General features: G+C 54.4%; 1 protein-coding gene across 3 annotated transcripts in view; it reads right to left on the bottom strand.

Moving 5' to 3' along the window:
- Positions 1-25244, bottom strand: part of ACOT7 (acyl-CoA thioesterase 7) — a 91019-nt gene extending 65775 nt beyond the window's left edge. The window contains exons 1-3 of one of the 3 annotated variants that reach the window (XM_033844117.2): positions 24997-25244; positions 6878-6995; positions 31-187 (exon numbers count right to left, since the gene is read on the bottom strand). In XM_033844117.2, the coding sequence (XP_033700008.1) occupies positions 31-187; positions 6878-6995; positions 24997-25157 (436 nt within the window). In that variant the 5' untranslated portion in view covers positions 25158-25244. Of the gene's footprint in view, positions 1-30; positions 188-6877; positions 6996-13339; positions 13705-13857; positions 13943-24996 lie in introns of those variants that run through there. The other 2 variants (XM_073796853.1, XM_073796851.1) reach the window with 2 other exon arrangements.
- Positions 25245-25620: the final 376 nt, after the last annotated feature.

Here is a 25620-nt window from a genome sequence, read left to right as displayed (position 1 = left end):
CCGCAGGCGGGCTCAGCAAGAGGAAGTTACCTGTGAGGATGTTTTCGGACATCACGTGGACCTGGACCTCCACTGAATGCTTGGAGGTGTAGGTGATCTCTGCACTGACGTGGGCCACCTCGCCAATGCACATGGGCGACAGGAAGTCCGTGCGCTCCACCTGGGCCAGGGCGGCCACACAGCACTCCTGCAAAGACCAGAGGCGGGTCAGCCTCCCACGAGGCCCCACCCTGGACACGCTCCCCCAAAACGGCCCTTGGTTTTTTCCCCACTGTTAAAGTAACGCAAGTTATTGCCACCACACACTCCTACGTGCAAAACCAGGAGATGAGGCACTGCCCGAGGGCAACCCGGCAAAGCAGTTGATACAGGCGATTCTGAGTGGTGGGGTTCCGAGCAGCCTGTTTCTTTTTTCTGACTTTTCTACAAAAGATACGTATTACTTGTATAATGAAACGTGGAAAAAGGCATACATACTTCTTATGGAAAATTTGGGAAGTACAGAAAAGGAGGCAGAGGAGGGAAGATCCCTCCTCCCATCCAGAGGTAACCATGGTTTCTATTTTGGAATCTTTCTTTCCAGGCTTTTTGCCCCAAGAACAGGGGTTTTACTGGTTCACTCGTTTGGCTGTCTGGCTCCTCGTTTTGCAGTTTTAGTCACAGGTAGTTGTCACTTACAGCCATGTTAGTTGTCATATACAGCCTTGCAAGCACTAAATAAACACTTTCACAATCTGCTGCTTTCACTCAACAGGAGGAGAAATAACCTGCCCGTGTTGTGACAAGCTCTTAGAAATCACAGTTCTTCTTTTTAAATGTTATTTATCCTTCAAATAGGCAACCCATTCTCATGACTCAAAATTCAAAAGGAACAAAAGAGTATATGTCCCCGGCCACCCAGGACCCCTGGGTAACTGGATGGACGCAGCCAGTCAGCACATGCCCGTGGGGTCCAGTGGGATCCACTTGGGAGCTCACATTCTATGAAAGTGAGGCACTTACTTCCTCATTTCTCTTCTTGACACTTTCTACGACTTCCACTTCACGATACTCCATTGCAAAGATATTTCTTAACGGCCAAATAAAATATTCTTCCATTGTTAGATTTGTATCAACCTCAGTTGTCTCTTATTATAAATAACCCTGTGATGAGGGTCCTTTTAGTTAAGTCATTTTCAGTATTGGGGATTGTTTCCCGGGTGGAAGGGACAAACATTTCGGTAGGTGTTCCCAAAGTGCTTCTCAGAAGGGCAGAGTGCTTGACGTGGCCCCAGCACTCCCGCACCAGCACTGAAAATCAGCTTTTTTTTACGTTTAGTTTTTATTGAGGTAACATTGGCTTATATCATCGTGTAAGTTTCCTGTGTAACAACGTTATATTTCTACTGTATACCCTACAGCGTGCTCACCACCAAAAGTATAGTTTCCGTCCATCACTAGACAGTCGATTCCTTTACCCATTTTGCCCCTGGGCCACTCCCCCACCCCCCTCTGCTAACCACTGCCTTGTTCTATCTATGCATTTTTGGTTTGTTCGTTTATTTTTTGTCTTTTATATTCTACCTATGAACAAAACCATCAGGTATTTGTTTTTCTCCATCTGACTTATTTCACTTAGCATCATTCCCTCAAGGACCACCCATGTAGTCACAAATGGCAAGATTTCATCTTTTTTTTTTACCTCTGAGTAACATTCCATTGTGTGTGTGTGTGTGTGTGTGTGTGTGTGTGTGTGTGTGTGTGTGTGTGTATACCATAATTTATTTATCCACGCATCCATCAATGGGCCCTTAGGTTGCTCCATGTCTTGGCTGCTGTAAATAACGCTGCCATGAACACAGGGTGCAGATACCACTTGGTATTAGCGTTTTCATTTTCTTTGGATACATACTCAGAAGTGGAATAGCTGGATCATATGGCAACTTTATTTTTAGTTTTTGAGGAACCTCCAGGCTGTTTTCCACAGTGGCCGCACCAGTTTACATTCCCACCAACAGTGCATGAGGTCCCCTTTTTCTCCACATCTTCACCAACACTGGTTATCTGTTGTCTTTTTGATAACAGCCACTCTGGCAGGTGTGAGGGGAGATCTCACTGTGGTTCCGATCTGCATTTCCCGGATGATTAGTGATGTTGAGCATCTTTTCATGTGCCTGTTGGCCATCTGTATGTCTTCTTTGGAAAAATGTCTATTCAGTTCCTCTGCCCATCTTTTAATCGGGTTGTTTATTTTCTGTTGTTGAGTTGTATGAATTCTTCATATGTTATGGAATCAGCTTCCTTTTCATCCATGCTAACCGAATGACACAAAAGACCATCTTACGTGTGAGCCACAGGACCGTGGATCTTCACTGCCAAACACGGCACCGGCACTTTTTGGAATTTCCACCAGAAACCAATCAGGGTTTTTAGGACACTGGACAGCATGGGTACCCCTGGGCTGGGTGGGGAGCAGGGAGCAGATGGGCCCACTCTCGAGGGCCTGTCGGTGCCGTGCCAGCGCTGGACTTCACTTTTCCAGCTGGTCCCCACAGCACCCCTTCTGCAGGGGTTGGAGATATTAAGCTTGTAGGTGAGTCAGTTCAAGCTCTGGCATGTCTGCACTCTTCCCACCGGCCACCTGCCACTACCTGTGGCACCAAAGCACAGCTCTCCCACCTGCGCGAGAACTCACCTGACACCTGGCAAACATGCAAATTCCCTGACCCGCCCCAAACCCACAGAACCTGCCTCTTTGGAGGGACGCCTGGGGACCTCCATCTTCACCCCTTCCCCCGAGATCCTCAGACACACGGGGGTCCTCTGATGGTTTCTGTTCCTATAAATGTCCTGGAATCAGCTCTCAACGCAGCAGAGCACGAGCTGAGCAGGCAAGTGCAGCTTGTGGCGTCCCCCCTCTGACTTGCCGGGGCCCTGTCCCCCCACCCCCGCCCCCGCCCCACACAGACATGTCACCCCTGACGCTAAAACAATGCGAGGGAATTGCTGGGCGTCACCCCGAGTACATTTGTGTGGCTACAGCGCCACCCACTGGCAGAAATCTGGAAAGGCAAGTGCGAAGTGGGGGGGGCAAGAATGCGGGGCCAGCCTCTAGGCCACTTCTGGAACTATCCAAGCTCCGCCTGCAAGACCCAAAACAAAATAAAGCAGCTGTCTTTGTTGAAGGGTGGCTAAACTATGGGATGGATATGTCCGCACACAGGTAACACTCCTATACGTTAATATTGTAAATGGAAATGCAGCTCGTTTCTTCTGCCTTTAAACATCTGAGCCTTAGATGGACCCCAGCCTTTTTAAGGCTACAGAGGCATTCTTTCACTTGTGGTGGCATCTGTGGAGCCAGGCCCTGCACTCGGTGCCTGCCCCTGGCCTGGGGTCTGGTTGGGGGACGGATGACAGATAGGCACGCGGCAGGTGCTCCGAAGAGGGCAGCGTGAGGTGTGGGGGGTGGGAAGTGGGGTTCAGGTGCCGATGTGGGAGGGGCAGCTGCAGGTGAGGGGCTGAGACCTGGATGCTGAGGTGTCAGGCAGGAGAAGGTGTGGGGTGCAGACACCCCAGGCAGAGGGGAGGGCAGGGCGACCCCGGGGTAGCTGGAGGCTGCTGCTGAATCCATGTCCAGCTGGGTGTGGACGGCACAGGCTGGGACCCAGGCAGCTCCAACTTGACTGGGAGCTGCCGTTTCCCGAGACCTAGCGGGCCACCCCAGGCACTCCATAAAGACTTGTGTGACCCAGAAATTCAAAACACAGGCTGACAAATGTTTATTCAGTGTGAGCGTCTCCAAGCTGTAGGTGTCTGTGGCTCCCAGCGGCTCAGACACACCCGTAAGTCCCTGCTTCGGGGCGTAAACTAGGAGGAGCGGCCCCGACCCGGGAAGCAGCCGTGAGGGTCTGATCAGCATCTAGCCCAAGAAGCACCCCCTGCCATGCTCCCGAAGGCAGCCTGAGCTGCACTGCCCATTGGGCAGAGATGCCTGGAAAACCACGGGCCTGGGCTCCTGAGGGCCACGGGGCTTTGAGCCGGGACAGCAGCTTCAGAAGCAGAGCCAGAAGAAACAGGTCTGCGCCCTGGACTCAAATCCCAGCTCTGGCACTAGCTCTTGACCTGGTCTCTCTGCAAAATACAGATAATAAATGGTACCAGTGACTGCCGCCAGGATTCAAGCGGATGCTGTGTGGAGAGGCGGGGTGGTCTGCCCTGCTCTCACAGAAACGTAGGGATCGAGGTCCAGAAAGGTTAACTCCTACTGCTCTTGTTATGTGAGCTGCACCTGCCCCCTCACCCACCCAGGCCCTGTCGGCTGATGCCCACTCAGAGGATGCAGCTCTGTGACCTTTGGGAGCCACATGACTTTTCCGGGCCTCCGTTTCCTCACCTGCAAAGTGGGGTTAAGGAGATTGCCCAGGTAAGGAAGGTCAAGCACGCAGTGTGGCCACTGGTGCATCGTAAGTGTGCATTAAACAGAAGCTCTCCGCAGACAACTACTCCAGACACACAGCTAATGGGAGCCCACTGCGTTCCAGACCTTGGCCTAGATGCTAAGGGAATCCAGCAGGGAAGTGACGGGCAAAAGTCCTTGCCCTGGTGGGGCTTACGTTCTAGTGGGAGAAGCAGCCCAGAGCTAAATGAGCAAAACGCAGCGTGCCAGGAGGGACAGTGCTGTGGACAAGAGCTGGGAGCAGTGAGGGAGCCGGTTGTCGGGGACGTGGAGATCGTATTTACGCAGAGACTGGAAGGAAGGGGGAGCCACGTGGGTCTCTGGGGGAAGAGCGGTCCAGGCAGGGGAAAGGGCCAGTGCAAAGGCCTTGGGGCAGGAATGCTGGCGTGGCCCAGGGGCGTGACGAGGGGAGGGAGTAGGAGCCGTGCCCTGACTTCACACAGGACGGGTTTCTCTGGCTGCTGCTGGACAGCAGACCAGGGGCAGGGAGGCCTGTTAGGAAGCTGTTAGGCAATCTGGGCAGGAAGCGGCAGTGGCTCGGCCCAGATGGCGGTGGGGCTGGTGTGCAGTGTTCGGACCTGGAACTATCCACAAGGTGAAGCCGATGGGACTGGATGCCAGGGTCCACGGGTGGGAGGAAGAGGGGGTCAACGGAGGCTCCAGAGGCCATTTACTGAGCAGAGGGAGGCCGTGGGAGAAGCAGCCTGGGAGCAGGCCCCGAGTGTGTTCTGGGGCCCACCCAGGTCGAGGGCGGATTAAGCATCCAGGGGGAGCCAGCCAAGAGGCACCAGCTGGACAGAGGGCCTCGGGGCTGTGTCGTGGTGCTAGAGCCACAGGCGGGATGAGGCCACCAAGGGAGTGTGGGTGGCAGTGCTCCCGGCGCACCCAGAGCCCCAGCAGAGCCATGCAGAGGCCAGCCTCAGCCCCCCGGAGCTGCCTGGGGCTCACGCCCCCTTCCTGAGCCTGGGATTCCAGATCGCTATCTTGGGGCCACCAGCCCAGAGGCATCTCCCGGCCAACAGGCCAGACCTGCACCCCAGGCTCACTCTGGGGAAGGAGTGAGAACGAACAAGTCTCGGGCAAGTATCCAAGCTCTCTGGACCTCAGCTTCCTCATCTGTGCAGTGGGGATAATACAATAACCACCTCGACCTCTAAGGGGTGTCGTGAGGACGACACAAGCTAAATGCTACAGAGCTTTGCAAAACCCTAGGTGGTCACTGAACTCTGGCGGTTACCAGGGCATTGTCACCCACTTGGCCTCCCTCCCTCCCCAGTCCTGGGGCTCTTCCTTCCCAGCGTCCAGCCTCTCTTGCCAGGCCTGGCTGGGACCCTCACCGTCTCCCTCTCGGAGGGTCTACCAGGGGTCCGGCCCCCACCTCAGCCCCTGCCCCTCGGGCTCAGGCCTGTCCTCACAGCCACCAGAGGGCGCTCTCTGAACGTGGCCGGGTTTGCCCCAGAACTTCAAGGGTGAACTCTTAGCAGGCGGGAGAGCCCCTTCCTCACATGGAGGGCCCCCAGCACAACCCACTCTCACTCCTCCCCAGGCGAAGGCCCCCAGGCCCACGTCCACCCACACACACTCACCCCGGCTCGGTTCATTCTACACACGTGCAGTGCTGCACACGCATGCGCACACGCACAGCCTGCGCGGGCGTGGAATCGGCCTCTGGGCCTGGAGGACAATGGCACAGCAAGTGGCTCGCCGGGGCCCCCAGGTGCCCAAGGCCTCAGGCTTCCTTGGAGTCTCTTCCGTGCCTGCCCGGTGCCGAGTTGGCAGTTGGGGTACAAGACTGACTCCTTCCCCCAGCACCCGAGGGGGGCTTCAGAGAGAACGACAGGTCCCACAGGGCTGGGGGCCGGGCAGAAGATGATGGGCTGAATGCCCCGCAGCTGCCCTGAAGCCTAAAGCCACCAGCCTGGCCCTGTCTGGGCGGCGGGAGGAGAGCCGGCACCATCGCAGGAGTCTGTGCGGGCCTCTGCGGCCCGGAAGCCACCAAGGGGAGAGCCCAGACTTGCCTGTGGACCCAGGGTCAGTGGAGCAGGGGAGGGGTCCGGGTCCAGGCGGTGTGACACCCAGGATTAACTGCCGCCCATGGAGGCTCTGGGGGGGCTGGGCCCCCGGGGGCTCAGGAAGCTGACTCCCTGAACACAGCGGGAGGGCTGGAAAGGTGGCTCTGTCAGCTGGCAGCTCTCAGCTGAGTTTCTGGAGGTCCCCACCCCTCCTCGCTGAGCCCCAAACCAACTGCCAACGCAAGGGGTCCCCAGTCCAGGGCCGGAGCTTCCCAAAACCCCCCAAGGCCCGGGGACCGGGGCGGGGAAGGCTCCAGGCCTGGCCTCCACCCAAACTCCCTTCCTGACCCGACAGTGGACAGAGCTGCGGCACCGCCAGAGGGGACGCCAGGCCCCCAGGGCCCGGGGTCTTCCACGTGACGCTCACCCCGTTCTGGCTGTTGCAGTGCCGGGTGCTGATGATGGCCCCTGCCTCCTCGATCATCTTCAGGATGGTTCCTCCGTGGACGTTGCCGGCCACGTTGGCGTCATCCGGCCGCATGATCCTGGGCGGGGGGGGGGAGAAGCAGCACGGTGAGTCTCGGGAAGGACGCCGCTCGTGAACAGCAGCAACCCCGGGGAGGGGCAGAAGGTCCTCCAAAGGGCCCGACGGCTCCCAGAGAAGGAAAAAGAACTTCCCACGTGTTTGCTCAGGGTGGGTGCTGATCTGACAGCCAGACAAGGGGCTGCAGGCTCGTGTTTCCATGTGTCCCACCTTCCTGCCCTAGGGCCACAGGCACCCGGCCTGGCAGGTACCAGGAAGGGTGGGTGGCGGGGACTTTCCGCAAAGGCCGTGAGCGTGGCAGCAAGGCGACCCGGCTGTGGGGCGCCCAGCGCACCTGCCCCTCCTGGTTTCCAGGACTGCCAACGACCAGCAGAGCTGAATGAGCACAAGGACACGGGCTCCGACCCCTTGGAAAATGGACAAATTCCCAGGACCACCACCTCCATCAGGAGTCCCAGGGGAGCTGGCCTCGTGCGGCCACAGATGTTCTGAGAACTGGAAACAAGTCGCAGCACCCAGACCCATCAGCAGTGAACGCCCGCTCGCCACCTGCCCCTGGGCTCTGAGAGAGCACCAGAGGGGCCCAATTCCCTGGGGTTGAGAGCTGGGAGCTCCCCAAGGTCAGGAAGGACTGAAATGCCACCCCATTTCCTTGCCGTGGGCAGTGGGGAAGCGCCGTGAAATCTGCGGAGTCCCAACAGGCCAGCGTTGTGCTCCTACCTTGGGCAACCCCAGAGAGGTTGGCACTTTCCCAGACTCCAGTCTGGCTGATGGAATCTGCCCGCACCAGCCTCAGGCCCAGAGGCGGGTACCAGGCAATGAGCGAGTGTGCGGTTCCTAGGTGCCCAGCATCCCTGGGCCCACCCAGCCTGTTCCAACCCACTGGCTAGCGTGGCCTCCGAGGCCGGACCCCCCACTCTGGGCCACGGAGCTCCACTGCCCTCCGGGTCTGGCTGCTTTCAGGCAGACTCAGAGATGGTTCCTGGCTCCCACTCTTACTAGCTGGGTGACCTGAGCAAAGCTGCCCAAACCCTCACTTCTCCGCTTCCTTGTCTGTAAAAGAGGAAGCACAGCACCGCGTTTGACGGTGGGGAAGACTGAATCACTCGAGACAGTGCAGATGACAAGCTCCGTGGCTGTGCCTGGCACGCGGTCAGACTCAAACGTTCACCAGCACTTCTCCCCTCTTCTCTGAGTGTCAGCCAACTGACCGCAGGAAGGCTGGAGGCTCCAAGAAAGAGCCGTAGCTGCCATTTTCTGGAGCAAATGAGCACCGACATCCTGGGGTGACTGACAGCTGTCTGTACCTGTCGCCCATCCCCAAATGTCACCCCCTCATCCTGGGGTGCGGGCATTCAGGCCCCCTGCTTCTCACCTGCATCACTGGCTCAGGGGCAGCCACGACGGTCCCCAAGCAGTGACCAGGGGAACCCTCGGAGCACAGGAAAGAAGCGTCACTTGGCTTCTCAAATGTTCATTTTAAAAGACTTTTACATCAACTCAAAATAGATTAAAAACTTGAACACAAGACCCGAAACCATAAAACTCCTAGGAGAAAACAGGCCTTAGCGATGAGTTTTTTAGATTTGACACCAAAAACAAAGGCAATAGAAGCAAAAATAAACAAGTGAGACTACATCAAACTAAAAAGCTTCTGCACAGCAAAGGAAGCCATCAGCAAAATGAAAAGATAACCTGTGGGATGGGAGAAAACATTAATATCCAGAATACATAACAAACTCATACAACTCACAGAATAGCCAAACAAACCAACAATCCAATTAAAAAATGGGCAGAGGATCTGAATGGACATTTTTCCAAACAGGCACATGAAAAGCTACTCAACATCATTAACCAGCAGGGAAATGCAAATCAAAGCCACAATGAGGGGACTTCCCTGGTGGCTCAGAGGTTAAGACTCCTCGCTTACAAAGCAGGGCACGTGGGTTCGATCCCGGGCCAGGCAACTCAAGATTCCATACGCCGTGTGGTGCGGCAAAAAAATAAAAACATTTAAGAAAAAAATACCAACACAATGAGATCTCACCTCACACCTGTTAGAATGGCTATTATCAAAAACACAAGAAACAAGTGCCGGCAAGGATGTGGAGAAAAGGGAGCCCTTGTGCACTGCTGATGGGAGTGTAAACTGGTGCAGCCACTGTGGAAAACAGCCTGGAGTTTCCTCAAAAATTAAGACTAGAACTATCATATGATCCAGCAATCTCACTTCTGGGTATTAATCTGAAGGAAATGAAATCACTCTCTTGAAGAGATACCTGCAGCCCCACATTCACTGTAGCATTATTTACAGTAGCCAAGACATGAAACAACCTAAGTGTCCACTGATGGATGAATGGATGAAGCAGACATGGTGTGTGTGTGTGTGTGTGTGTGTGTGTGTGTGTGCAACAACACGGATGGACCTTGAGGGCAGTTAAGATCCATTAGATAAGTCAGACAGAAGAAGACAAAAACTACTTCATTTTCCTTATACGTGTAACCTAGAAAGCTCAAACTCATAGATACAGAGAACAGACTGGTGGTTGCCAGAGGCCGGAGGGGTTCCGGGGGGATGGGTTAAAACAGGTGAAGGGGGTCAAAAGGTACAAACTTCCAGTTATAAAATAACCCATGGGGATGTAATGTACAGCACGGTGACTAAAGTTAACAACACCATGTCATATATTTGAAAGTTACCGAGAGAGTAGATCTCAAAAGTTCTCATCACAAGAAAAAGAAATTATAGCGATGTGAGATGATGGGTGTTAACTGAACTTACCGTGGTGATCATTTCACCACACGCACGTATGCCAAGTCACCAAGTTGTACAGTTTTATATGTCAATCATATATCCATACAACTGAAAATATAAAATAATTAAAAATTTTAAAAACTTTAAGTTTAAAAATTTCAAGCTTATACCAGAGTTGTGGGGTTTTTTTAAGCTTAAGAGGTAGCCAATTCAAATAACAAAACTGCTGTATCAGACTCTTTCCTTTGTATTTGTTTTCAACTTAGTAAAGACCAGATGGTGCATCTCTGCATGCGGGAACCGGTGTCTGGTGGATGCCGAGGTGGGGTAAGGGCTGGGTGGGGGTTCCAGACAGGTGAGGACCAAAACGTTTTGACACCAGGAGTACCAGAGCCTGCCTCTGGCGGAGCCTGGTTCCTTTCTGTGGGTTTGCCTTTCCCAGTCTGTAAAGTGGGGCTGCCCACGCCAGGCTGGTGCAGAGGGATGCAGGGCCAGGGGGAGAAGTGCAGACAGAGGGCCCCAGGGTGCAGGAGGAAGTGCTTGCATCCGGCAGGACCCTGAGGAGGAAGGGACTGATAAGGAGGTGGCCTCTGAAATAGCAGAACAGGGGATGGCGCCTGCGCCACCCTGCCACACTGGGGGTCCCTGGGGACCCCACGCCATCAACATCCCACTGCCCCCGGGGTCCCTGGGCACTTAGGAGTAAATGCCAGGCGCTCCAGACTGCATACTCTCCAGCCCCCTCCCAACCTGGTCACCCTGGGTCCTGCCCCAAGGACCGTCCTAACCCCCCAGGCCGGCTGGCCACCCAGGCAGGCAGCGCAGACACAAACCTTCCCCCAGGACCTGACCCTGACTCGGCTCTGCAGTTCCCACAGACACAGGGGGGCAAGAGCCCAGCTCACTCACCCCTTTCCTGTGGCCCCAAATCAAGACTCCTTCCCCATGGCCTCACTGTGGTTCCTTCCTGGCCTCCATCTGCATGCTGAGCTGTGATCCCACACCTGCCCTCCCTCCCTCCAAAGGGCTCAGGAGCTGCTGGGCAGGGTCCTCCTCAACCCACCTTCCACAGAGCTCCCCCTACGCGTGTCACCTCCAGGCAGGACTGGGAGGAAGGAGGGACGCCAGGAGAACACGCGGCCCCTCTGTGGAGCTTCTGTTTTCCCACTTTTAGTAAAGACATGGGTATGAAAAGTGCTTCACTATTAAAAAAGAAGAAAAGACAGCCCAGCAGACGAAGCACGATGCCACGCGGCACTGCCCACGGGTGTCTGAGCAGGGACGCAACGGGGCGATACTGGGCTTGCACGCTGGCCGGCTGCGGCCGTGCAGGTGTCTGAGTCCAGGATGCTGAAGCTCTGGGTTTTCAAGAGAAGCTGGCAAGATCCAGAGTCTAACGCGACATCTCCTGGTATCTGACTGGCCACGCCTGACTGAAATGTTTCAACCCCACGCAGGGCAGCTTGGGGGGCGGGGGGCCGGGGGACAGAGCAGGTGGCGGGCCTGACCCAGTCCTGGGGGGAGACTCTGTGTGACCCATTCTCCCTCCCACCTCTCTCTGCCCCTCTGCCCATGCTAACCTGCGACTCCCTCGCTCCTTGGACCCCAGAAACTTCAGAGGACAGTGGAAGGTCAGCCCAGGGAACCCTGCCGGCTTCCCACCCCTCACGTCCTCTCAGCCGGCCGGTGGCACAGACACTGCCTCTGGTGAGCATCCTCTTCACCATCCTCCACTCCCCCCGCCCTCCCAGCAGTGGCGTCTGAATGTCACCATGTCACCCACTGCCCCGCCCCTTCTACTCCAGCTGCTCCTGTCCCAGAGCACAGGATGAGATGGCCAGGGCTGGGCCCGTGGCTAACCGAAGTAGACATCACCCGGACTCTGCTCCCCTCCGGAGCAGACACAAAGCTGACGACAGGAGCACGAAGGAAGCTGCACAGACCCGGGTCAAGGAGTCACTCCCAGACGGGGCAGCCACTCACCTGGACGCCGGGGAAAACTTCGCAGAGGATGTGACACCTGGGCCAAGTCCCTGAGGGGGAGCAGGGCTGAGCCAGGGACAGGGGGCAGGGGATGTTCCAAGAAGAGGGCGCATCTCAGGGGAAGGCCCCAGTGCTGGGAGAGCTCGGTGGGTCCAGAAACAGATGACAACCCCCCAACGCTGGCCAGCAGCCTGTGGGGAGACGGGGGTGAAGAGGGGAGTGGGACGATGGAGCCAGGAGCTTGTCACAAGGGCCTGGGGCTGGCTGGGGACGGCGTCTGGACTTGTCCTGGGGGATGGGGCGGCTTCGGGGAGACCAAGGCAGGGCTGGTATGTGGGGAGTCACTTGGGGACCAGGGGTGGGGGGGCTTCTTCGTCTGCCTCTTGCCTCCCAGCCCTAACCCACTGCCTACCCCACTGCCCCAAGAGTCCCTCTTCTTAAGCAGGAGTGCACTCCCCTGCTCAGACCCTCCAGGGCCCCTCCTATGGAATAAAGATTCAACATCCAACTCCCGGGACTTCCCCCGGTGATGCAGTGACTCCCGCGCTTCCACCGCAGGGGGAGTGGGTTTGATCCCTGGTCAGGGAACTAAGATCCTGCATGCCGTGCGTGCGGGGTGGCCAGAAAAACAAAAGATTCAACTTCCTAGTGAGGCGTTCGAAGCTCTCAGGGATCCGGAACTTTTCTCGCCTGATCTCCCACTGTCCTGCAGGGCTCCAAGCTGCACCTGCCCAGACCAGCGCTGCTGGCCAGGCACACCCAGACCTTCCCACCGCCCTGCCTGTGCCCACCTGTCCCGAGGGGCTCATCGATGAACGGGGAGCATGAGTGGATACAACCTCCTGGAGGGCAACCTGGTGTTATCGTTATCCGTCCAAACTCCAGATGCATAGGCTGCTCTGAGCCAGCCATTCCACTGAGAGGAATTCACCCTACAGATGTTGGCGCACATGATTAAACCAAGTGTGTTCAAGGTTACTCACTGCAAAGCTGTTTATCATGCAAAGACTGGCCGTGTCCTAAATGTCCACCAATAAGGGACTCAGATTAACTTATATCCACACAACACAAGAGTGCACAGCCCCAAGCAAGAGGGAGGAACGGTCTAGGAGAAGCACCATTAGATGAAAAAAGGCAAAGCGCAGAATGATGGGAACCAGGTGACTACACCTGCGGGCCCCGTGTAGACCATTCCTGGAGGGAGGCCAGGGAAACTGAAAGCTTTCGTTGCCCTTGAGAGGGGAACTAGCGCCTGGAGTCAGGGTGGTGTGCTCTAAGAACAAAGAAGAAGAACAAAGAGTTACAGGACTCCCATCACTCTGTCACAATGGGACCACTGCCATGTCCCAGGGCCCTCCCAAGCAGCATGCCCTGTCCCTTTCCCATCCCATATAAGGAAAGACATTTGCCTCTTTCTAAGGAAAGACAGTTTTCCTCCCGCTCAGCACGCTGAAAGTATACATACGCTGACCAGTGATGACTCGCAGGTCCCCTGGCTATAAAAACAGACAAGCAACCCATACTCATTGTCGACTTTCCCTGGCTACCAGGAAGTCGGCCAGCTGTTCTTGCAGCAACCCTTCTCTTTAATAAACTGTCTTCCTTACATTCTTTTCCAACCCACGCTCGGATCACAGCATTGTGGTGGCCCGTACGGGGATATCTCTTGGGGGATCTCTTTCCCCACCTCCTCTCCTCATTCCTTGGGACTCTCTGGGAACAGGCAAGTTGCCATGGAAGCAACAGAGGACTCTGGCCAGGGCCACACCCTGGCGTGTTCCGAAGGCTCCACGCTCACTTCGCCCCAGTAACTGCCGCCCAGACGGCTGAGGATCCCTCTGTCTTCCTCCCGACTGCGGACTAGGCCGATTGGCATCGTGCGGGCACAGGTCAGGCATTTAAAAGCCGCTAGGGTGCCTGCCGCTTGAAGACTCTCGTGAAAGCATAAGAGGGTCACGGAACGGACCAGGCTGTTAGAGCGTCTGTCCCCAGCAAGACAACTTCCGTGCACCGTGAGGCGCGTATTGGTTCAAGCAGAACACTGAGCCTCCTCCCCTTGGCCGCCGCCTTCCCGGCAGGGCTACGAGGCCGATTCCTCAGCCTGTCTTCTCTGTTACACTTTCACCTCTTTCTCCGTCCGGATTGATTTACAGGAGCCTAGGCGTTGCCTCTGAGCCGTCCCCAGAGTGCCTTTCACGTTTCAGGGCATCGCCAAGCCGGGGGTCACCCAGTGGGTCCCGGGAATCTCTCTCTCTTTTCTTTCTTTCCCTGCCCGAGTCACAAGGTGCCTTAGTTGCACGCTCAGGGGTCACCTCTCACGGTCAGATGCGATTGTTGAGACGGTCGACCCATTTTGTGCCTCAGTCGCACGGAGAGATCACTGGGACAAAGGGGACACCTTTCTGTCAGCCGGTGGTGACTCTCAGTACCCCCATTCTATGGCACATAGGCATTCTTAGCCTTAGGGTTCTGGTACGTCTCAGGAGCCTCCCTCAGACTCACCCCGTGGTTGTATCCTCAGGAACTGGAAAATTTTGACCCTGAGAACCTCAAAAAGAAGAGGCTCATTTTCTTTTGTAACACGGCTTGGCCCCAGTATAAACTGGGGGACCGAGAACAGTGGCCTCCTAACGGCACACTAAATTATAACACGATCCTCCAACTTCATCTCTCTTGCCGGAAACAAGGAAAGGACTCCGAGGTTCCTTACATCCAGAGCTTTATGGCCCGTAGTCAGAATCTGGAGCTGAGGGACTCATGCTACCATGTGTCTTTCTGTTGCCACCTTATCCCCCCAACCCCCTCTGCCTCCCTCTCCATCAGATCTCCTAGGCGACCCTCTACTCGACCTTTCCTGTTCCCCACCACATCAACCCCCTTTGCTTCAGCCCCTGCCCCCGCCTCAACCCACAGCTCCCAACAGCCACCCCCTTATCAGGGCAAAAGCCCCCTCTTCCCTCCCCACACAAGATCGAGGACTGCCCAATGCCAGGAAACAGATTCTAATATGCTTCCCTTAAGGGAAGTAGCAAATGGAGACATGGGCACTATTAGATTCCATGTTCCCTTTCCCATGTCGGACATTTTCCAAATTCAAAACAAGTTAGGTTCCTTCGGTCAGGATCCCACCACTTCTATTAAGGAATTTCAGGCCCTCACCATAGCCTTTGACCTGACCTGGCAAGACATTCATGTAGTCCTGACCACCTGTTGTACTCATGAAGAGAAAAACAGGATATGGGCATCAGACCAAGCTTGGGCAGACGAGGCACAGCTCTGTTTCCAAAACCCAGATGGTTGGGGACCCATTTGGGCTGGCTAAATGACTCTCTTTGTCACTACACCCTCAATTTTAATCAGACTAGCCTGGAGTGGGATCCCTGGTCCGAGGAAAATAAATATGAGGTACATGAAGGTAATTTCACTTTGTGTTGGGGAAATTCAAGGAAAACTGTGACTAAGAAATATATTAATGAAGACCATATCCCCATAAACAGCTCGGTCCTGGGAACTAAATATGTGGGGATCGGTGTGACCACCAGACACTTACTTAGTTTAACCTCCCGGCAAGATTCTCCTCCAAAATATAACATAATTCAGCTAATATTCAGAAATTTGTTATGCCAATCCCCCAGTCACACTCATAATCAGTCAGAGCCTGGATTCTCCCCTTTACGTATAGATGATTACTTCCTTGGAGTTTGGCCTTCCCAATCTAATCCTAGGCCATGGGACCCCAGTCTATTTCCAGAGGAAAACTCCCAAAAGGTCAGAGCCTGGCTCTGGGGAGCCACAGCAGGGGTATCCTTGAGGGGCACCGGATTGTCATTTCTATGTGGTAAAGGGGTCTATCTGGATCTTCCCACACTTTGGAGGGGGCTCCCGCACAATTACTGCTGTGGTCCCGGAGGCGACCATTATGACTACCAAGGATTTAGCTTCCTCAGGAGGCATTCCCAGGCTTGGATCCTTCCTCGAAGAGGCCATAAGACCTGTCCAGGAGAGACAAACATGAACTGCTGCTTGGTGGGGACATGCTTATGATAACCCAGTTCTTGATCAGCCTGAAATAATATGCAGTGTCCTTGGAGGGCTCTTCTGGTCTGCAGGCACACCCCTCTCAGAGAGGAGCGCTCTCCCTCTCACCATCACGGCCCAGGAACCTTGGAAGGCAGCGGTAGCAGCCACTGAGGAACAGCAGTCAGCCCCAGGCTCTCTGGCCGAGGGGGTTTTACAAAATAGGCCCTTAATGTTATAACAGCTGAGGCGGGGGTATCTGTGCCCTGCTAAATGAGACATGCTGCTTCTATATTAATACCTCTGGCCAGGTTGAAGAAGACCTTCAGATTCTAAAGAAAAACATCAAATTAATAGAAGATTTAAAAGAGAGAGCAGGACAGGGCCCCAAGCTGGCTTTCCAACCTCCTCTCCTCTCTGGGGATCCAGAGATGGACGTGGCTGTTGCCCTTGCTGGGACCATTAATCCTGATGGCCTTTGTTTTGTTGTTTGGCCCCTGCATTATTAACACATTATCTCAATTCATCTCCCGACAGGTTCAAAAGATTCAGTTCCAGATGGTGCTACAACAAGAGTACCAGCCAGTTGGCACACGGAATACACTGGAACAAACTGCCTAATCATTGTGCAGGATCTCATCTCCCTCCGTAAATATATCCTGATAGAGAGTGGGCATTGGGACCCAGGGCCCCACAATGCCCCTGTCCAGCAGGAAGCAGCCAGAGAGATTGTCGCCCCTTCTCCTTACAAAAAGGGTTCCTGAACGCCTAAGAAGGAGATAGGCAGGTAGGTAGACGTGAGCAGGGTATCCAATAGGGCCAAAGAATTGGCCCTGTAAATAAAGAGAGGGGGGAACGTAGTGTCCAAGGACAAAGAAGATAAACTCAAAGGGCCAATATTGCCGGAACAAAGAGTTACAGGACTCCCATCACTCTGTCACAATGGGACCACTGCCATGTCCCAGGGCCCTCCCAAGCAGCATGCCCTGTCCCTTTCCCATCCCATATAAGGAAAGACATTTGCCCAGTTTTCCTCCCGCTCAGCACGCTGAAAGTATACATACGCTGACCAGTTAGCAGATGACTCGCAGGTTCCCTGGCTATAAAAACAGACAAGCAACCCATGCTCATTGTCGACTTTCCCTGGCTACCAGGAAGTCGGCCAGCTGTTCTTGCAGCAACGCTTCTCTTTAATAAACTCTGCCTTCCTTACATTCTGCCTTGTGTCTGGAAATTCTGTTCCAACCTGCGCTCAGATCACGACATGTAAATATCTCAGCATTCCCTCGGAAAGATAAAGACTCCGTTTGAAAACAGAACCACAGGAATTCCCTGGCAGTCCAGTGGTTAGGAGTCAGTGCTCTCACTGCCGGGGGCCCCGGGTTCGATCCCTGGTCAGGGAACTAAGATCCCACAAGCCAGATGGTGTGGCCAAAAAATAAAAATAAAAACAGAATCACAAAACAATTATTCCACCTAAAATACGAACTCCTTAATATAACTTTTTTCTAATTGGCTTTATTCAACAATTCGTGAATCGGGCAGCATCCCATCTAGCAAGCAGAAAGGAGCTCCTCTTTTTCTTTTTTTTTAAACTAACATTTTTAAAAAAATAATAAATTTATTTATTTTTGGCTGCTTTGGGTCTTCGTTGCTGTGCACAGCTTTCTCTAGTTGTGGTGAGCGGGGCCTATACTTCGCAGTGGTGCATGGGCTTCTCATTGCGGTGGCTTCTCTTGTTGTGGAGCATGAGCTCTAGGCACGCGGGCTTCAGTAGTTGTGGCATGCGGGCTCAGTAGTTGTGGCTCGCAGGGTCTAGAGCGCAGGCTCAGTAGTTGTGGTGCATGGGTTTAGTTGCTCCATGGCATGTGGGATCTTCCCAGACCAGGGCTCGAACCTGTGTCCCCTGCATTGGCAGGCGGATTCTTAACCACTGAGCCACCAGGGAAGCCCAGTTTAATATCATTAAATATCAAGTAAGCATTCAAGTTTCCTCAGCTACGTCCTAAATGTTTTGAAATCTGCAATTGTGAACTGTTTTCATAACTGCCCAAAGCTGGAAAGAACTCAAATGTTCACTGTCTGATAAAGAGATAATGAAGATTACTAGGCAACAACAGCAAGAATCACCGACACACACACACACACACACACACACACACGTGTGAAACTCACAAGCATTGTGCTGAGTCTATGACTCCATTGATGAGAAATTCTAGAAAAGGCAAAACTAGTGATAGGAAGCATACCTGTTTGCCAGGGGCCAGAGCTGGGAGGAAACCAAGTGCAAAGGGGCAGGAAGGCACTTTTTTTTTTAGAAATGTAATTAATTTATCACTTATTTATTTATTTATTTTTGGCTGTGTTGGGTCTTGGTTGCTGCGTGTGGGCTTTCTCCAGTTGCCGTGAGCGGGGGCTACTCTTCAGTGTGATGCGTGGGCTTCTCATTGCAGTGGCTTCTCTTGTTGTGGAGCACGGGCTCTAGGCTCTCAGGCTGCAGTAATGTGGCATGCGGGCTCAGTAGTTGTGGCTCTAGGGCTCTAGAGCGCAGGCTCAGTAGTTGTGGCACACGGGCTTAGTTGCTCCACGATATGTGGGATCTTCCCGGAACAGGGATCAAACCTGTGTCTCCTGCATTGGCAGGCGGATTCTTAACCACTGTGCCCCCAGAGAAGTCCCCAGGAAGGCACTTTTTGAGGTGGTGGAAAAGTTCTATGTCACAACTGTGATCATTACACAGGTGTACACATTTGTCAAAAGTGAACCGTACATTAAAAATAGGTACATTTTATGGCACATAATTTATACCTCAGTAAAGGTTGTTTTTAAAAAAAGCATAACTACAATATAATTACCTCACCTTAAAAAAAAAAGCGGGGTAGGGGGGGCTTCCCTGGTGGCGCAGTGGTTGAGAGTCCGCCTGCCGATGCAGGGGACACGGGTTTGTGCCCCGGTCCGGGAGGATCCCACATGCCGCAGAGCGGCTGGGCCCGTGAGCCATGGCCGCTGAGCCTGCGCATCCGGAGCCTGTGCTCCGCAACGGGAGAGGTCACAACAGTGAGAGGCCCGCATACTGCAAAACAAAAAACAAAAACAATAAATGGGCGGGGGGGGGGGGGGGGGGGGGGCCGGATTATCTGCCGGTCCAGTGGTTAGGACTTCTCGCTTCCACTGCAGGGGGCCTGGGTTCGATACCTAGAACGCTGGTCGGGGAACTAGTGAGGCAGGAGATAGATGGGCTCCGGGCTAGGCCTTTACAACTGGCCTCCTGTTTACATTTCTTGGGGCAGGAAAAAGGTGGGCTTCAGGCCTGACACTTACAACTAGCCTCCTGTTTGCATTTCCTGAGACAGGAGATAGGTGGGCTCCAGGTTAGATATTTATGACCAGCCTCCTGTCTGCCCTTCGAGATAGAAATAACAAGAGGAACAGGGTAAATAGCTGGACTTTGTCTCCTGTGGACACTTTACGATAACAGTCATGGCAGGAACAGAGAGGGGCTAAACCTTGCTTGAGGAAGAGATCAAGAGGTCTTATATTTCCCATCCTTGGGGCAAGGGAGACATTGCACCTGTGCAGAAAGGCTCCTTGGGGGTCAAAAATCACCCAGAATAGGTGATGCCAAGGCCCCCCTTAGGCCTCTGGGCCGGAATCCATCTTGGAAAAAAGTTGTGCACACAGGCTGGGGAGGGTCCTAGGGCAGGTCAGGTGTGGAAAAAGAAACCAGATAATTGGCCAAAGGTAAACAAAGACCCGGAAGAACTGCCCCATATAAATGACTTAAACCCTCTTCAATGTTCCTCCTCATTAGGGGGGACGCCCACACCCTTCCTCTCCGGGTGTGCATCTCTGCCCTGCTTCTGTCTTAACTAAACAGTTTCTCTGTGAGCTCTCCCACGTGTTGTGTTATGTCTCTAATGATAAACTCTGTACCTGTTTTTACACTTTTTGCCTCCTTCAGAAATGCATTTTTTCAGTGGAGGTAAGAGCCAGGGGAACTTTGCTTCTAGACTCTAGCCCCTGGTGAACTAGTGGCTAGGATTTCTGGTTTTCATCCAGGCTGCCCAGGTTCAATTCCTGGGAAGGCACTAAGATCTCGCCTCAAGCCACCACTCACTGCTGCTGCCTCTCCAAGATCACTAGGGTCCCGCAGGCCTTGTGGCAGGGCCAAAAAGACCACCAGAAATTCCTTAGTATCCCTAACTGTCAAGGGACTATTCACGTTTCCCCAAGTATCTCATAAATGTTTTAAAATCTTCATTTTGGGGACTTCCCTGGTGGCTCAGTGGATGGGACCCCGCACTCCCAGTGCGGGCGACTGAGGTTCAATCCCTGGTCAGGAAACTAGATCCCACATGCATGCCGCAACTGAGAGTTCGTGTGCCACAACTGAGGAGCCCACCTGCCACAACGAAGGAGCCCGTGAGCCACAAATAAGGAGCCCGCCTTCCACAACTAAGACCCAGTGCAATCAAATAAATAAATAATTTTCTTGTTTTTTTAAATCTGCATGTTGTTGACTTTTCTACTGAAGCATAATTTGCATGCAGAAAATCAGTATTTATAATAAGCTTCCTCAGTTATTCAGATGTAGGTAGCCTGCAGGCAGGGTGACCATATAATTTACCCTCCTCCTCAAGATACCTCCGAGAGTGAAAGAAAGTGGACCGGGAAGCACAGGGAATAGTCACCCCAGGCTGGGCCCCATCCAGAGAAGCGCCACCTACAGGAGGAAGCAACTCCTGGCCTGACTGAAACCAGGGAGCTGGGAAGCAGTGGTGCCAAGGCGAGGGCAATGCCAGGCTGCCTGGCCCACTGACGGGGAGGCTGCATGGTGGGTGAGCACAGCCTGGCCCACCACAGGCTCCCTGGGCTGCAAAGACTGCATCTTCACCCACAGCTCCTGCATCCCCGCAGGAAGGGAGCCAGCACTGTGCATCGCGTTATGGAATGTCCCAGAATACTAACTCCGAGTGCGGTTTCTGTAACTCAGATTCTATGTTTTCACTGACTTCCCTGTAAACCCAAAGACAAAGCCCCAAAGAGAAAAAATTCCAAACGGGCATACCTCGAAGATAAAGCAAGTCACATGACTATTCTGGCTTCCCAGTGCATATAAAAGTTATGTTTACACGATCAAATGTGTAATAATTTTAAAAACTCTTTATTTTATACCTATGACACGAGGACTATAGCCAATATTTTCTAATAACTATAAATGGAGTATAACCTTTAAAAATTGTGAATCACTATATTGTACACCTGTCACTTATGTAATACTGCATAGCAACTATAAGTCAATAAAAAAATTTTTTTAGTTAAAAAAACTTTATCGCCAAAACATGCTAACCATCACCTGACAACACAAAGTTGCCACAAACCTTCAATTTATTAAAAAAAAACAAAAGCGATATATTCAAAGTGCAATAAAGTGAGACGCAAGAAAACGAGGGTGGGCTTGTACAAAGATTCAAGTCCATTCCACTAATCTTTATTGGCACATCTACCAGATGTCAGGCACTTTGCTGGGCATTCATGGTACAGCAGTGAACAAAGCAATCCCTGAGCTGAAGACACTTCCTAGCGGATTTACACCTACAAGCAGGGCAAGCAAAAGGAAACTCTGCAGACCTCACACATCTCCCTACAAAGGACTCCAGGGCATCTGCCCTGGGCCATGTACCTTCCAAGGTCCCCCTCCGTTAGCTCTGTTGTTGGGAGAGCTGCCTACAGTCCCCAGAAAGCTTCCAAGCTTCCCTTAGGAAACCCTGCCCCTCAGAGGCCTACCAGGAATTCTGGTTTTTAAATTCCTCTACTTATTGCACTGTCCCATAAGGTAGCCACCAGCCACAGGAGGCCAGCCTGTATGCATTTAAATAAATTTAAATGAATACAATTAAAAATTCAGTTCCTCCATGTCTGACTGCATTTCAGGCACTCATTGGCCACTTGCGGCTAGTGCCTAGCGTACTGGACAGCGCAGACGCGGAGCATCTCCATCACTGCAGAAAGTTCTAGTGGATGTTGTACTCTCCACCAACCTGGTATGGGACATGTCCTTCAATTTCACTGCGACCAACACCCAGGGGCTCCTACTAGGGGCCCACACTGATGCCATGATCCAGCCTCACAACCGGATGTGAATGTGAGGCTGAGCAATGGAAAAGCACGACAATGGAACACCGGACAGGGAACAACACACCAGCTGCCTTCGCTCCCTTGGCTATCAGGGTCCGAGGCCGCCCTAGGCCAAGGCTTTACCCTCTGAGAGCCTCATTTTCCCCCATCGGTAAAATAACAGAGCTGGGCTGGGGGCTCCTAGGGGTCATTCTGATTCTGACATTCTAGAACTCTGACTCCAACAAGGAAAAAAGCAATTTGCTAAGAAAATGTGAACTAACATCATTCAGAATAAACCAAAAGAGAAATGCTCTTCTGAGACTTTAAATGCTGTCCCAGAGCCTGCATCTGTAGGGCTCGATAAAAAGAAGGAGGGACATGGGAATTCCCCGCAGTCCAGCAGTGAGGACTCCACGCTTCCACTGCAGGGGGCACAGGAGGGTACAGCACACCGCAGTGGTCTGGCTGTCCAAAGTTTGGGCTCTCAGGGGTAAACACCCCTCTCTGTTTTCAACTGCCCAGCACTGTGCCAAAGGTTTTAATCCTCACAGCCACCATGAAACAGGCACTGTTATTACCTCCGATTCACAGCCAAGAATACTGAGGCCTAAAGCCCACGCCTGCAGGAGGCAGAGCTGGGATTCGAACCTAGGCCCTTGGCTTCCTGAGCCTGGGTCCCACTTTTCAGACAAAAAGAGCTTCCGCTTACTTACAAGGTGCCAGCCATTCTGCCAAGCTCTAGATACACTTTCTTTAGCACTCAGAACAGCCCATGATAAAACGGGTCACAGAAAGTTAGGCAGCTTCCAAGGGGCAGAGGCCACATTCACACCCAGGCCTGGGACTGGAGAGCTGGCTCTGACCACTGCCCTCCCCAGACTTTAGGGCCCCTAGCCCTTCAACACCTCCTTCTGACCGAGAGCATGGGACCCTCTTAATCATCTAGGATGGCGGTGGGTGTGGCGTCCTCTCCCTGCTAGACTGTGAACCTGCTAAGCTGGGGACTGAATTTTCCATGTCGGTGTCCCTCCCTCAGGGCACTTCACCCCTTGGAGGCGTCCAGTGAAGCTTGTTAAATTCATGGGCTGGGTTGCCCTAGGCCAGGAGGCTCCTCTTTCAACATGGGGTGTCAGCTCAGATGTCCTTAAAGGGCTCCCCACCCTGCTACATCCACTCCAGTGTCCTGGGGTTTCTCAGGGCCAAGTCGCTGTGACCACGGGCCTCATCACAACCCCTCCAACTCCCCTGGGCAGTTGTGTTGGCCACCTGAGGCTCACCTCAGCCAGGTATCCTGCCCACGTGTCCCCAGTCAGAGACAATATGCCATTGTGAATATATGAGCGGCAGCCCAGCAAGCAAGCACCGTGGGTAAGAAGAAGTGTGCGCATACATGTGGAAGTGTCCAGGCTATCCAAAAGCCTATTAACTATGTTAGAGGCTGGTTTTTAAAAAGGTAGTATGTATAGACGGGCTATTCATCATCCTGATGAAGTAAATAAAAGCCCAGCCTTCCACGAGTAGATTGAAATCAGTATTTTCTTTTGTGGGGAACGCAGTGGAAAGAAAGTGGGTCTGGAGGCAGAAGACCCATGAGGAGCTGTGCTTCCCCGCCCCCAGCCCTGGGCTCTTGTGGCCGGATGACCTTACAGAGGCAATGGGTCTCCCGGGACCTCAGTTTCCTCTTCCCTGACAAGAGTGGTGGGCTCCCTGCCATCCTCCCTCCCAGGGGTGCTGGACAAACCAAGCGAGATGAGAGATGTTACGAGCCCTTAGCAAATCACAAACTGCAAGGTCACCCGGCCAATATGAGGCAGAGACCGACCCAAGCACCTGATTCCAGGCCCGTCTGTCTCCCGATATCAGTTACTTCTATTATTTTTGCCCTCGGAACCTGAAGTGGGTGGCGCCAAGATGGCCACACAGCCAATAACAAATCAATGGCGCAAGGCTCCCCCAAAGATTTCTTCTCCCTAGAAAAGTCAAAACTGACCTTGAGGTCAGGAAAGGACTTTGACTCAGTCAGAAGTGGGGGTGGGTTCAGGGCACCCCACGATCCAGCACTGTCTGCCGAACCTTTGCCTATTCCGAGGAGATGTCACCATCCACAGGAAACTAACCTGGCTTGGACCCAAGGTCAGTGTGACGCCCGGTCTCCAAATCTGAGGCACCGGGCCCCAAACAGGAAGGCGGGGTCACTGTCAACAGTGCATCAAGCAGCACAGGCCCTGTTGCAGGCCCCAGCGCCCGTTCGGCCTTGCCAGACTCCTCGCTCTTCCTTAGCTCAGGCTCCAATGCCACCATGCCTGCTTCCGTTCTTAACGACGGAATGGAAAGTAACCTTGAGGCTGCCCTCCCGCATCTGTCGGAAATGAGCCGGCTCGTGATCTCCGGCGTCCTCGGGGCCCTCTATATACCGGTGCCGGTGGCGGAAGGCAGGGATGGTCCCCTGACAAGAACAACCCCTTGCCCCCTTTGTGTGAGATGCTTCCGGGCTCAAGGGACCATCCTCTGTTCTTAGCCGTGAACTGTTAGAGGGGAAAGGTATTTACCGTTCTTCCTGTTTTCAGCCGCCTCCCGCCCAAAACCGTGGCAGGGCACTGAAGGGACCGCATATGTGCAGCCCCCGCCCACTCGGGCGCCCACCGATGGGCTCAACCGGCTCCGGCCGCCGCCCAGCGAGCGGGTTACCTGCGCCGCACATGTCGGGGGATCCGGTTGGCTTTGAACCACCGCCCGGATAACGACCCCGAATTAGGGGGCTCACTGGGACCTGGGCTGGGGCTCCGGGGCGCTCGGGCAACGGGCGGGGCGGGACGTGGTGGGGCTGTGCTCCGACCCCCGCCCGGGGAAGGGCGCCGCGCCGCTTCCTCGCGCAAACGGCCTGCGTGACCTCGGCGCCGCCCCGCAGATGCGCCGGAGGCCGGAGCGGCGGCGCGCGGGGAAGCAGCCGGATCTGCGGCAGCCGAGGCGCATCCCGGCCGCGGCGGGCGGGCGGGCGGGGTCCGGAGGCGACCGGCCCGGCGGGGGCGGCGACTGGGGAAGGGAAGGCGCGGGGCCGGTGGGGGTCGGCCAGGCCCGGGCAGCGACTCGGAGTCCTGGCCGCCCGCCCTCCGCGCGTCCCTCTTACCGGCAGATCTGGATGGCGGACGGGGTCTCGGCGGCGGGGCCCGACATGGTGGCGGCGGCGGCGGCGGGAGCCTGAGGGAGCGCGCAGGTGTCTGGCAGGCCCAGCGCTGAATGAATTAGCCCGGGCGGTGCCTTGGAGGGGGAGGGGAGAGGCGGAGCCATTGCGCCGGAGAGGCGGGGCCTGTGCGCCGGCGGCGAGTCGAACGCAGCCTCCTGCGAAGCCCCGCCCCTCGCACCCGCCCTCGTCCCGCCCCCGGGCCGGCGCCGGCTCCCCAGGCGTCCGGTTCTGGCGGCGGCGGGGCCGCGGTGGGGCGCCGCTTCCAGAAGGTTCGGCGGCGGTTGGGCGGAGCCGGCGCGGGACTGGGCGACCTCGAGGGTCAGCCTGGCCCCGCGTGGCGCGTGTTTGTATGCGGCCTTCCCCCTGCCCGCGCCCGGCAGTTCGGGAGGCCGCGACCGGTACTCGCCTTCTCAGATCAGCCCTGAGAGGAAATTGGGGGCGGTTTCCCGTAAAGGAGCATTCATGGCCGAGCTGGGAGGCACGTGGGTGCACAAAACGGGGAGCCAGGAACCATCAGGCCTCAGCGAGTGTCTCTTGCTGCAGGAACACACAGCTGCTGGAGAGAAG

This window comes from Tursiops truncatus, chromosome 1 (assembly GCF_011762595.2).
Source record: "Tursiops truncatus isolate mTurTru1 chromosome 1, mTurTru1.mat.Y, whole genome shotgun sequence".
Taxonomy (NCBI): domain Eukaryota; kingdom Metazoa; phylum Chordata; class Mammalia; order Artiodactyla; family Delphinidae; genus Tursiops; species Tursiops truncatus.
This window is presented reverse-complemented; position numbering and strand designations above follow the sequence as displayed.